Source organism: Lagopus leucura, unplaced genomic scaffold, assembly GCF_019238085.1.
Source record: "Lagopus leucura isolate 7727_CA_CO unplaced genomic scaffold, USGS_WTPT01 Super-Scaffold_100001, whole genome shotgun sequence".
Taxonomy (NCBI): Eukaryota; Metazoa; Chordata; class Aves; order Galliformes; family Phasianidae; genus Lagopus; species Lagopus leucura.
Window position 1 is genome coordinate 14,074,100 of NW_024962262.1, and position 13,663 is coordinate 14,087,762.

Here is a 13,663-nt window from a genome sequence, read left to right on the forward strand (position 1 = left end):
GAGCTAAGTGCAAATTTAAGGAGCTGAACAGGAGACACCCAGTTTTTAAAACTTGACATAAATCTCCAGTGGCTTGCCAAGAGTAACATAAGCTAATCGTGTTCCCTGCAGAGGACTTTCGTTCAATGTTTTTTGGTGTTTATAGATGTTATTTAGCAGCTAATTTTATCATAAAATTATTTTATACTCTGTATAATGAATAGTGGAGATCACATAAGAATTGGAATTGCAAATTCAAATAATAAGAGTTCATAAATATTGACTTTTAAATAGACCCACTGTAGATTTGAACAAAACACTTCCGGCCTATGCTGGTTATTTGAAAATTACAACATACAAAAAGAAAAAGAAGTTCAGCATTGTCTGATCCTGGCTCCTTTTTCACTTTTACAGCTATTAATGTGGTCTTGTCCCCATGAAGTGATTTGTACAGTGTCAAGGAACTACAATACAGAACTTTCTAGCTTGTACTTTGTGCACATCACATGAAAAAAGAAAAGCGTGGGAGGTGCTCAGCTAAAATACCACATAATCACTTTAATTGCTTCTTTTCTAAAGAATGAATTCTTGGGGTTTGCATATTGGAAACCCCATAATTAAGAACTTTCAGGGGCTTTTTAAAAAGACAACTCAGTTGTTGCCACAAGAGACACCTACCTGGTGTTAATGAATGCCCGAAAACTTGGTCAGGGGTTGAGCTGTGTACTCACTAGTACCAAAGGCTGTAGATATGAGACCTTTAGGCTTCTGGACAGCCAGGAAAACAGTGCAGCCCTAGTTTGGCCAACAGATAGGTGTAACTAATGCACACAGACCTGACATGAGGATACCTATGCATTCTTGCTGTGTTTCTTCCTTCTACTGTAGTGCTGTCAGCTCACAGCTTTGGGTCACACCTCGTTCTCTCTCCAGCCTCCCTTATAATGTCCATTGCTCTGATGTGGCAAACTTTGCAAACAGCAGCAACAGCAAAAAGTAACCATTACGTAAAATTTGTGGTCTGACAGCTACCTGGTGGAAGCAGCACATTTTAGCTGGAAGCAGATGGTCCACTCCCACCTCCAGCTCCCTAACTTTTGTGAGGCAAAGATACACTGCTAGTCAAGGAGCCAGCATCATCCTCAGCTCACCTAAGCTTTCTCACATTTTCATATCTCTGCGTGCTCCGTTCTGAAAGTCAGTGCAGGATTTCTTTTACTTTTCATTTCAGAACAGGAGACTATTTCCTTGTTAATTGTTAACAGTTAAAGAAAAAAAAAATTACATTTTTATCCCTTAAAATACATTCTTTCAGCTGATGCCTTCATGCTGAGGAGGCTGTGTAGCTGCTGATAAGACCAAATTTCTGAAGAGCTTTTCAGTCAGAGGCAAACGGTTTGGCAGGTTCCTGCGTGGCACTGTTTGCTCAGTGGGTGAGGGTGAGCGTTCATTGAAACTCCTCTCTGAAATGCATGCAGGGAGCCTGGGGCTGGTGCCTGGTGCACATGAGCAGGAGCATTGTTGGTTGGTTTCCCAAAGCTGTTTGTTGTTCTACAACCATGTTCTGGTTGTGGCACTCGGTGGCTGATTTTATCTTTTCTCTTTCAGAGCCTAATGAGCTGTATGTGGGCCCTGAGTTCGATGACATCCCATCTCAAGATGCTGCTAAGACAGTAGCAAATTATTGCTAGCTGAAGAAATCTAACAGGAACAAAAGGAACTGGTGAAAAAGCGATGGCTGCTGGTAAGTGTCTCAGATCTGCATAGGTTGTAAAAAATAGTGGGAATGAACTGAGTTCATTGTGATGAGGGAGATGCACAAATCAGTCCTTGTGCCTGGAGATTTACAATCAGGAGGGTACCCTCCCTTAGCTATCAGACCTTCTCTTCCTTCACTAACCCAGGAACCCATAACCCGGGCAGTTGATTTTGACCATATGAATGCTAATTTTCTTGTTTTCACAGAATCACAGAATCATAGTTCAGAACAAAACTTGATGTTTCCCACGGTGAATTCATTGTCTTTGACCTCTTTTTAATTCAGAGCTAACATATTCTTAAATTCTCTATAAAATTGCATCTCATGGAAAATAGGTTTTTCTTTCACATGTGTTTGGTCCTCAGTTTTCTGACAGTTTACCACAGATTATATATAGTCAAATTATATTAGAAGACTACACGATAATTCATCCAGCACAGGAGGGATCTCAGGAGGTCTCCAGTACAACCTTCTGCTCAGAGCAAAGCTGGCTGTAGGATCAGACCAATTGCTCAGGGCTTTATCAAGTTTTGGCCCAAAAGCTACAAAGGTTGGTGGCTGTTAAGCTTGTTCCACCACTCGACTCTCCTCCTGGTGAAAAAGCGTTCCATATAATCAGCTTGAACCATTCATGTTTCATTCTATGCCTGCTGAATGTTTCTAATATCTTTATGATTTGCCAAGCAGTATTGTCTGAAACTTCTGAAAGGTGAACTATAATTAAGAAACAAAAGAATGGTGATATCTCATTTTCATTGAACGCTTTGTTAAAAATGCTGTCATATTGATGTGTTTCTTCTCCTGCAGCAGCTGATGGTTTGGGAAGTATAGCTATAGATACCACGCAACTGAACATGTCAGTCACTGATCCAACAGCTTGGGCCACAGCTATGAATAACCTGGGGATGGTTCCAGTAGGTCTAGCTGGACAACAGCTTGTGACAGGTAAGATTTTTTTTGTATTGAAGAGGTCTGTTGCAAAAATCTATGGACTCTTTGCCTTCTTTTAAAATATCTGGAATTATTTTTGAGGCTATATTTATTTTTCATATTCTGAAAACACTATCTATGATTAATATTGCATACAGTGTAGTAGTCTCTTCTCGTAGTAGTTGTAAAATCTATACCATATTTTAACCTTGTGGAAAAGCCAAAACTCTGGCAAAATTAGACATCGATCCTCATTCTGGGTCAAGATCAGAATCAGGGTCACATAAAATCTGTTTCTTCATTCAAGCAGGACTTTTTGATGTTCTGCTAAGGCACACCATGGTCTGGGACTTCCTGACTGGAGAAGGATTTTGAAGTTACGTTAATTCGGTAGAAAATTATGTAGCCCATTCACTCAGTTAATATTAGTAAAGCAAAGCTTTCCCATCAGGTGTGCACTTATTTACTTATGGAGTCATAAAGTGAATTTCAATAGGTTGTTCTTGTTTGATTTTGCTGTTTCACTTACAGTTTGGGGAAGCATTGTAGAGAATGAACTCATTCTAAAAACAATAAAAATAATATTTCGGAATCAGCAGTGTTTCACAGACGCATCCAGGCATCATCAGACTTCACTGCCAGCAGTAGAGGACTAATTGGGTGGGATTAATTAAACTACATTGCTCCTGTGAGGTAGAGAAATAATTTTTGTATGGATGGGTGCCCCACAGACACAAGCCACCAGCCAGATATATGACAGATCTCCCCTGGAAACTGCATCCTTAGCTTAAGAAGAGCAGTGCAACATCTGGATCAGAGCAGCCTCCTGTCACATCTGCAACCGTCCATGTAGATGTGGAGGTGGTAAGCCATATCTAAATCACTGTGTCGGCCTCACCAGGGATGTGAGAGGTTTTATTTTGGCCAAATATGTCCACTTGTAGAACTTGGAACAGCATGAAGCTATGCCAGTTTGCAGCTGATGGTCTGGCTCTGAATTACCCATTTTACAGGCGGGTAAACTAAGCTGCACGAAAGTTGATTTATAATGGAAGATTCTCAAACAGAGAATTTAGCCACTGGAGGCCATCAGCTGATTCTTTAACCCCATTCTCCTGATTAAAGACAACAAGCAGAGCTGTCAGCACCTGCTTCCCCTGCTCTCCATTCCTGTGCACTATAGGGAGTGGTGGTGGCTCCTCAACCCATGTACAAGTATCTCAGTTGCATGTCCCATGGAATTTGCCTTTTTGTCTTCCCTTTTTGTCTTCCCTTCTTCCTCTCCCTCCCTAGTTTTGGTGTAAGTTTTGTCCTCAGGTGCACTATGCAGTCCCTACAAGGCAGCCTTGTCTCCGTTGCAGTGCTTTTCCCCATCAGGGAGGATCCCATGGATTTTATTTCATTGCCAGCTCCCTGCTGTAATTTCCATAATTTGCATACTATGTATTGTAGGAGTGTTGTACAGGTCAGCTGGTATTTGTTCAGCATATTGAATAAATGGAAGGTGCCATAAGTAATAAATATTAATCAGTGAAGTGCTACCTGTTTTCTCTACAGAAATAATTCCTGCTTTCCCTTTCCTTTCCTTTCTTTGAGACTCTCTTGTATTTTTCAAGGTAAATGGGTGCTTTGACATTTCATTATGTTTCCCCATGATTCATAAGTTTTTGACACATTTTCATCATGGCAAATCCATAATTTTCACCACAATTTACCACGAAAAGACTTATGGACTTTTTCTGCTTTGATATATTGATAAATATATTTACTGCACCTGCATTCAGCAACAGTTTCCATCACCACGTTAGACCAAATATCTAACTACTCCTCAGCCATTTCTGACTTTTTTTTTCATTTTTTTCATTGTTATTAATCCTAGCAATGAAATAATCTCCCACAGCAGTCACATTTTGCAGTTTTTACTGTCATCTATAACATTTCTCAGAGATTAAAATGAAACACCCATGTCCCAGCACTAACTTTTTCTCTGCCTTTAAAAATAAGTATTTTTATTTTATTATTTTATTTTCCTGCCTTGGAGACAGTTAGGAAAGCAATAAATAGTTTAAAATGATCTTGGAGAGTGTGTGATCTTCCCTGTGCGTGCCTTTATAACCTTCTGTAGTCTGAAATTCAGGGTATTGTACTCATCCATACCCTGACACGTCTCTTAATTCTGTGATATTTCAATTTCCAAAGCTCTCCTTCATTCACAGCCTTTCTTCCTCCAAGCCTGGTTCCTGATTCCTAAATGGCAGAGCAATTTTCATCCCCTAGCTATGGAGGCCATATGATCTACTAAGTCTGTTTGTGGATTTTTGCTTTTTTTTCAACTGACGTTAACTTTGCTGCTGTGTAACATGCTGGGATGCCTGCATCATAACAGAGTTGTACTATCCACTTTACAAGCTGTGAAGCTCTTGCCCAGCCTGAGAATTTGTTAACATTAATAATAAAGCTTCTGAAACATCTGTCTGATGCTCTTCCTGCAGTCTGTGATGTAGGCTGTCTGTTCTGGGTAACTAATCAATTTTAAGCACTGCTAACCTTTTAATATCAGTTTAGATGATATCTGCACTCTATTCAATTCCTTATCTCCCAGTACTGTAAAATTGGATTTTTGATCTGAGAAAATGCCAGAGCCTTTCATTTGTGAAGATCTATTCTTGTTAATAGGTGTATAATATCTCTTCTATTTCTATATGTAGCCTGCTTGCACTTCTTGTTTTTCATAAAGCTCATCTTCTTCCATAGTATTTAGCTAATGCATCACAAGTTAGCTAAAGTATACATTTATACAAAATATATACACAATTCATATGATAAACTGTAGTTTAGTAGTGCATTAGTTAAAGTGCTAAAGACTGATGTGGAATGGCCTTGGCTGAAAAGCACTTTCATTGTAAACCCCCTCCTTCAGCAGGTTATAAATTTTTCCAAAAAATTGCCTATTGGACCTAAGTGTCTTAGTCTTCTCCCAGAGGTAAGAATTTTCTGGAAAGGTTGGACACAATCTGCTCAACTGCTTCTGAGTTAGTCAGGCCTTAAAATTGCAGTTTTCACCACTCTGGAACTTTGAGAAACATGTCCAGGCGATAGGAGAAGGGTAGTTTGTACTCTGTGGTTTTGAGATATGAATGCACCTTGTGCCATCAGCAGCTCTGATTCAAGCACATCTTTCAACTGTGTTTAAGTCTGCTGCTCTGTTATATTTTAGGAATAGCAGAAAAGCTTAGTGACCTATGGCCGACTGAGGCTGTTTTATTTTGCTTTCACATCAGGACTTTTTAAAGGCAGTTCTGGCGCTGCTGAATTTAGTGTCCTTTTGCTGTCTTTTGTTTCAGCAAATGGCATCAGGTCACCTGTATTCTAAATGATGACATCTGGACCGAAAACATGATTTACTTTCCAATTTGGTTTGGTTTTCCTTACACTAATGAGCCACTGCAAAACATAAACTGGAAAACATAAAGCAATTCTGAGATGCTTTTCTTCCAGAGTGACTTAGAGGACTTAAACATTTGTTGATCAAAGATTATATAAATTAAAAAGTTCACCAGTGCAAACACATGGTACCTAAGTGGTAATTCTAGAGTTGCTTAAGGCTGTCCTCTATGCTGGTTGTTTGTACTCTTGCAGAAAAAAAAAGAAATAACAAACTTGAAGTGCAGACATCCAAGGTGAAAGTTATATTTCTGCTTACAAGCCAAGGGTATGCCTGAAAGCTGATGCCTTCTACTTACCTATGGGTAATTATTAAGGCAACATCATTCGTGCGAGTCCAGCCAACATGCCTCACCCTTAGGATATTAAATTTTCAGTGGTCTCCAGTATTGTTTTTGCTGAAGTTATACTTTGACCAGTTCTACAAACTCCTAGTGAAATTGGAGGCTAGTAAGCTTTGAAGCCTAACATTCCTCTTACCAATAAGTACAGGAAAGCTGTACACCATTTTAGAGGCCTCAGGCGTATGTCTTTTAGACACTGGAGGTTGTGAAATATTAGACACTTACATCAACCGTTCTGTTTTTCCATTTGTCATTTCTTTCCCCACACACTTGTCTTTTGACCTGATTTCAGTAGAACATAGGAACTGTCAGCTTCAATCAGATCACCTCGTTCAGGATTGTGCTTCTGACAGTGCTGAGTAGCTGATACTAAACAGGGAGATGTAAAAGGCAAGTCAGCACCAAAGTGCTTTTTCCTCCACTGGGCCCTTCTCTTAATCATTAATACATGGAGCAGGATTCTCCAAACTAGAAGCTGTATGTCTAAATCAAGTTATAACTCAGCAAAACTTCACTTATGGATGCAGCACCTGTGACAATAAGTGTGTGCAATCCTGAAGTTGTAACCCCAGAAGTAGATCTTGATAACACAAGAAATCAGGAAATATCAATCTAGACTTTTAAATCCTAAAACAGTAGGCTAAATATCCCTCCCATAATTTTATAAGCTTAAGACCTCCAGATCTTTGGAAACAGACTGTCTGTTTCCCAAGAATTAAGACTGTAACAAAATTAAAACTTAATTAATAAAATAAAATTAAAACTTAAAAAAATTAAAAATTAAGACTGTAGCAAAAAGCAAACACTATACTCAGTTTACAACTAGTCACTAGCATTTTTCAGTGTGATGGATGTAGCAAAGGGCTGACCAGCATTTCCTTCTTCTACTCACTTCAGGGGCTCAAGAGATCACTAATTCCCACGCATTAGAATTGGATTGGAGAATACCCAAGAATTATTTTAGAAAAATAAAGGGTGGTATGAGGCTTAATAATTCCTTCACCATTCTGCTTTAGCTGTGGAAAAACCTGCTAGGCTTCACTGGCTTTCTACCATAGAATAAATGAGGCATGCTCAATGAATTATGGTCTTCTACATATCATTGCATTCTGACTAAAACTGTAAACAAATTCCTCATTGTTCTGATTTGGCACCATTTTTGTAACATCAATGAAACACAATCGAATCCTGTAGGTAATCAAATCGTATTTAATTATGCTCAGAAGAGAGGCTGTACAGTAAACAGTGCTGAAGTCTTTAAGAAGTCAGCTGGCCAGAAGATACTGCCAAATCTTGTGCGTATACTTCTTAAGTAGCATCTCCACTACTGAAGGACTGGAGACACTGATACATGTGTGGGCAGCCTCTTTTTGCTTTACTTAAGTTGTCCCATTACACAGTGGTTTTCCTTTTCCACACGTCATTGCTAAGCCACTGGACCAGTTCATCGATAAACACGTAACTGGAAACTTCCAAGACAAGCCTAATAAAACTCAGATTCCTCTTCTGAAATGAATATTGAGCTCCTATTTACTGCTTACAGGGTCACCCACAAAAGTTTTGAAGTAATACATTTGTACTATGACCTGGAGATTGTGTCATTTTTTGGGGGGGAGGGGGGAAAGAGCTTGAGCATCTACTATTGTTGTATAGCACACTAGCACACTCTGGATTTAAGCTTCTAGGCAGACAGCAGCTGGTGAAGGCACTCTCCTGTAGCCTAACTCAGCTGCCCAGTGGCACGGCAGTGTAGCAAAAGAAAAAATAAGAAATCTTAGTATGTTTTCAGAGTGTCCTATAGGTTTTGCAAAACCCTTGAAGTTACCAGATCTTCAGAAGACTTTTTATTTTTTTTCAGACATAATGTCTTCCAAACATGTTTTATGCATTGTTCTTCATTAATAGGCAAGCCAGAGAAATGTAACATGGCATACTCTGAAGAAAGCTACATATTTTCTCTAACTGTATTCTAATCCCTTCCTCTACTTTAATTTTACAGTCCTTGTAAAGAGAGAGACCTACAGAGACCTTGTATGTCAGTAAAAAGGAAAACATTTACTGTTTGAATTATCTGAATGACCAATCAGAATAATTAAAGAGGTGTGAAACATACTCTGAAAGATTAGAGTCTGTACCCAAATAAAACTGTGTTTTTCCATTGTCAAGATATGGGAACAGGAAGAGTGAAAGAGTATAGGTAAAGTGGGAATTGCAGTACGTAGGTCCACTGGGAACATCTCTAAGGAAATATTATATATTAGTGTAGCAGGTAGGTTTTCTTTCATTGACCTGAAAAGTACCTGCAGAGTTAATCACACCTTCTATCATGTGAGTGTTACTCAAGGAGACTTCACACCAGGGGACATTAAAGGGCTAGGAACAAACACAGTCAGGTTGCAACAGAAAATGGAGAGAAATATTCAACGTCCAGAGAAAATGTGGCAGAAACTCTAAGAGCCTTTGACACACTACTCTGGGTGAAGTGTGCCTCTTAGGTCATTCAAGTGCCTACTCTATATTAGACCTTAATTAAGGCCAAGAATGAAGATAGTGATTAAAATCTTCTTGGTGCTTAAAGATAAATAGTGCTTTTTTATCATCATCTGAGGGACAGATTGTCCTAAGTAAAGACACGGGAGGTGAGCAGGGGCCCATAGAGATGAATGCTAAGTAAAAGGCTTGTGCTGTGTTCTGGTTGGAATATTCTTTTTGGTTACAGAATTTGTTGCTATACTTTTGTCCCTGTCCACTCAACAGTTCAGGAAAACTAACTGATTACTATTTGGTGTAACTCCTATTAACTCTTTTGAAATCCCAAACGACATTTACGATTCATGCAATATTGTTTGGATAATTGTTTGTTTTTCTTGTAGCAACTGCCAAAAAAAAAAATCTATTCTGCCAGTTTTTATTTGAAGTTCCAGTGAAATAACATTGGAATATTTCATTTCTGTAGAAGTTTTTCCCATCTTTTTTTCTGAGTTTGAAAAGCCTCCTTTCCCACCATTTTCCGTGTGTTTATTTATTCTAGACAAAAATACCCATGAGTAATTATGAACATCCCAAAGCAGAAAGTAAGCCAGGAGCCTGAAACTGTTTGCTGTTGACTGTTCACTTCTGTTGGAGCACAGCTCTTTAACAGCACTTCCCCTTCTCACACATCATGCCCTATCCAAGGACCTAAGGCTCCATGGCCAACATGGGGTATCCAGCATAACCTCTACATGATTTAGCTCTCTTATGGGAAAACTGAGATATTGTAGGTGGAAATCAACACAAAGAGTAAAATTGACCATTTTAACTAATCAAAGATGAGGTGTGAATACCAAGTTATACGTTTATGTGGAAAACAAGGCTTGCTAATGGCAAACTGTTGACAGTTGGCTTGCTGAGCACTGTGGTATGTTCAGGTGGCAAGATGAAGGTGATGTTACCTGATGCCCCAAGGCCGAAAATGTGAACTGCTTGAGATGGCACAGGTGTCCCAACAGGACTGTTAACTCATTGCATGCAGAATACTCTCAGGAGAAATCAGGATGGCACAAATAGGAATGTTGCAGAGCAAGACTTCCTTGGGAGGATAAGACTTAAGTCTAAATGAACTCACTCCAAATCAGACCATGGCATCAGTTTTGTACATCCCTACTCAAGCTCTTTCTTTGTCCGAGGGGTAGTAAGCAGGCCACTACATGTGGAGGTGGAAGATAATTAAACTCATCACATAAAATATTCTGTAAAACTCTCCAGCATGTATTTACATTGTGTTCTGCCTAAATACTAGGGATATTCTCCTGCTTTGGCTTCAGAAACATAATGCACCTGTTCGTATAACAGGGACAACTTTATCTGCTTTTCCTGTATGTGCACATTCCTTTTGGAAATGTTATTTATTTATGTATTTATTTACTTCTTAAAAAAAACATTCATTTGACCCTAGGTGATTTTCCTTTACAAATAATCTCCCCCTCCTGAACACAGTGTCTACTGCAGTTAGTTGCTATTTGTTATTTGCATTCAGGAAAGGCTTTCAGATGGATAGCTCCAATAAGCTAAACAATGTCTGAGCACTGACAAGTCAATCCCATCCCAAATTGCACGCAGTCTGTTTTCTTTCACTTAGATAAACCAGGTAGGTTAGGGATTGCATGGAAACAATGGGATAATACTGATTGGCATGAAAAGCAGCAGTGATTAGGAAGCTGGCTGCTTATTGTGCGGTATCCATAAGGTACCTTGACATTATGGTGGTAAGTGAAAAAGCAGTTTAACTCTTTTATCTGATATTCAGGCAGAGAGAAAGAGGCAAACTACTGCACAAATTAGAAGCAGGCGGACACTTTCTACCTGCTCTTCCTCTGTGATTGTGCTGTTGTAATTTTGTAGAGAAGGATTGCAAAAGGGAAGTGAGAAGATAGGAAATAGCTTTGCTAGCACTTACAGGAGACAGCACGGCAGGAGAAGGAGTGGATGTGCTTTTTATAACCTTTTATACAGATTCAGCAGCATGAGCTGTGCTTTGGAAGACAAATGTCCAGGCTGCAGAGTATGGAGAGGGCAAGCTATAGACTTCTCTAGTTCATTTTGTTTTCTGTGATACAATTGTATTGCAGATGGTTTATTTTACTAGAATTAAAATGGGATATTACAACTAACTGTAGTGCTGAGGTTTTTCCTCATTTTGAGCTGCTTTTATCAAAACTATGTAAGCTTCCTCTTGGGAACTCCCATTTTGGGACTTGAAATAGACTTGCAGGGCTGAGTCCTTTCCATAAATAATCATTGAAACCTTTTTGAAAGCATTTTGAAGGCAATTTTGGCACTTAAAGCATGTGTTGTAGAAGTATTTGTATGACATTTCAGAATGTCCTAAAACTTTACTTACCAGAATAGTCATGACGAAAATAGATTCAATATTATTTACAAGAATAATAAACTCACCAAAATTAAGAGGAAAAACAAGAGAGAAGAGAAGAGGTTTTATTTTTCTTTCAAATATCTCAATATTTATTGAGATATTATTTAATATATAATTATTTAATATTTCTACCCAAACACAGTGCTGTTACCCCTTAATGTAGTAAATACTGTAGCATTGTCCTTTTTTTTTTTTTTAATTACTATGCTTTTAATTCTTTCATAACCCCTTAGGAACTCAGATAAGGATTGTGGGTTATGAGATGAGAAAGCTTAGGTGGTGCACCTGAATACCAGGACTGCATGCAGGCAGCAGGGAGTAGGAATGTACAGCAGAACAGCTCCAAAAGTAACTGGTTTAATAAATTGCTTATAATAAATATTGAGGGATCCCTTCACATTAGTAGCCAGAATGAAAAGGAAAAAAACCTCAATTACAAGTCCATTCTTGTTATTCACCGGTCTATATATAGTAAAATATCTCTTCCAGTTCTTCCTACATATGCTGCCTTTTAACTTTGTGTCCCTTTGTTCTGGTCTGTCTAATTACCTCAAGCAGATAATGAAGTCTGATTTTATAATAAACCATAGTCAGTTCAGGCTTGTCAAGGCTGATTTATTGGTTCCAAAGAGTTGGGACTTTCAGCTTCGAGGCTAAGATCATTTCTGGCTGCAATTCAAGGTGTTAATTTTGAGCTTTAAATCTAAATGTGGTTTGGAACATGTCCTATGCTTTCTGTTCAAAAAGAGCAAACAGCCTGCATTTCTGTTGTTTTTTGTTGTTGTCTGAGTGGAATTTATAATCTGGAATTAAGATAAAACAAACCCAAACCATCCATTCCGGCAAGAACTGTCTTGCATATTTTAATCACAACAAAGACTGCCATCTTGAAGGCCACAGAACTATTTTATGTGAGTGGAAGTTGTTAGGAGTGGGCTTCCAAAGGGAAGATGCATCTCCAAGGATCTTATCATATATTCATTTCTCTTTAACAAACTGCTTCAGCACTGCCTGATGGAGTGGAACGTGTCTCTGCACATGTCCATGGCTTAGAAACAGAAAAGTGCAATGCTAGGAAAACAAAATCATAATAGCCAATGACTCACATACACCATTTGGTGTCTCTCTGGGTCCCCCTCTCTTCCCGTGTTTTACCTCAACAGTTGAGTTCACCGGGGACATGAGAACTAACCGTCTTTCAAACTCTTCATTTGAAGATTTGAAGCACCAGGTTCTCACTGAAGGGCAATCTTACGGCATTCCCTTTCATAGGCAGTTGTATTCCTACCAGCTTTCTCATTCCTTGGTCTCTCATTTTCCATCATCAAAACATTAATGTATGTATTTTTAATACAATAATGCATTGTGTTGAAACAGCAGATATGCCCTGAGGAATGTTAAGATCTGTTGGCTACCTCAGGTAGTAACAGAAGGAACACATTATTCAAAGGACTGTGCAGCAGAAACGTTATCACACATCTGTGTATTCCAGCCAGTGAATTTACTGTAATTTTCCCATTTTCCCTCTTGGTGCTAACAGACATCAGGTTGTCGACCTAGTGGTATTTTATAAGTGCTGTTCAAATTCCACAAGTTTTCTTTTTTCTTCTTTTTTGTTTGTTTGTTTCATGTGTTTTCTCATTTGTTTGCCTTGTCATAGCTCAATTATTTCACGTGCAGATGCAGCATGATATCTGGCCTCTGCGGGCCCTGTTACATAACAGTCACATCTCACTAGACTTGATTACACGATCTGTTATTTGTTCTGCTTCCAAGTTTTCTTTCATCTGCAGCCTAGTGATACTGTGTATAGTGCTTCATCCACATATGTACAAAGTAAGCTTGAACTCAAGAAGTCCTCCTGAGGACTTTCTTCTTGCTTGCCATGCTTTTATGATTGAAAGATGACAAGCTGTCACAGGATTCTTTTATGGTTGAGTTATGGATTGGAAATATCAGAAAACTCCATGTTGCTTAATGGCCACTTATAAACAGAGTTTACAAATTTTCCAGTACTGCCTGCTCTACAAACTCATTCGGGGATTTAAAGGGAAACAAATATGTTTTCTCTCAGGCATCAGTAAAATCCAGTAGTAACATGTCACTGGCCAAATATCGGGGCTATAGCCTTAAGTGTCTCCCCCAGAGTTCCAGAAATGAACAGTGGAGGAGACAGTAATTCCAGGGTTATGCAGAGGGAGTCCCTGCATTGGTAATTCAGACCAGAATAGAACCCAGCTTCCTTCTTCCACTTGTGCAATTGTGCAGAGCCAGCAAGAATAAAGCTTTTTT

At 38.9% G+C, this 13,663-nt stretch overlaps 1 protein-coding gene across 7 annotated transcripts in view; it reads left to right on the forward strand.

The window, feature by feature from the left end:
- ENOX1 (ecto-NOX disulfide-thiol exchanger 1) overlaps positions 1-13,663 on the forward strand; it is a 365,715-nt gene that overhangs the window by 223,171 nt on the left and 128,881 nt on the right. For all 7 annotated transcript variants that reach the window (XM_042867022.1, XM_042867020.1, XM_042867019.1 and 4 more), the window contains 2 exons: positions 1,588-1,723; positions 2,546-2,683. In XM_042867022.1, the coding sequence (XP_042722956.1) occupies positions 1,714-1,723; positions 2,546-2,683 (148 nt within the window). In that variant the 5' untranslated portion in view covers positions 1,588-1,713. The remainder of the gene's footprint in view (positions 1-1,587; positions 1,724-2,545; positions 2,684-13,663) is intronic.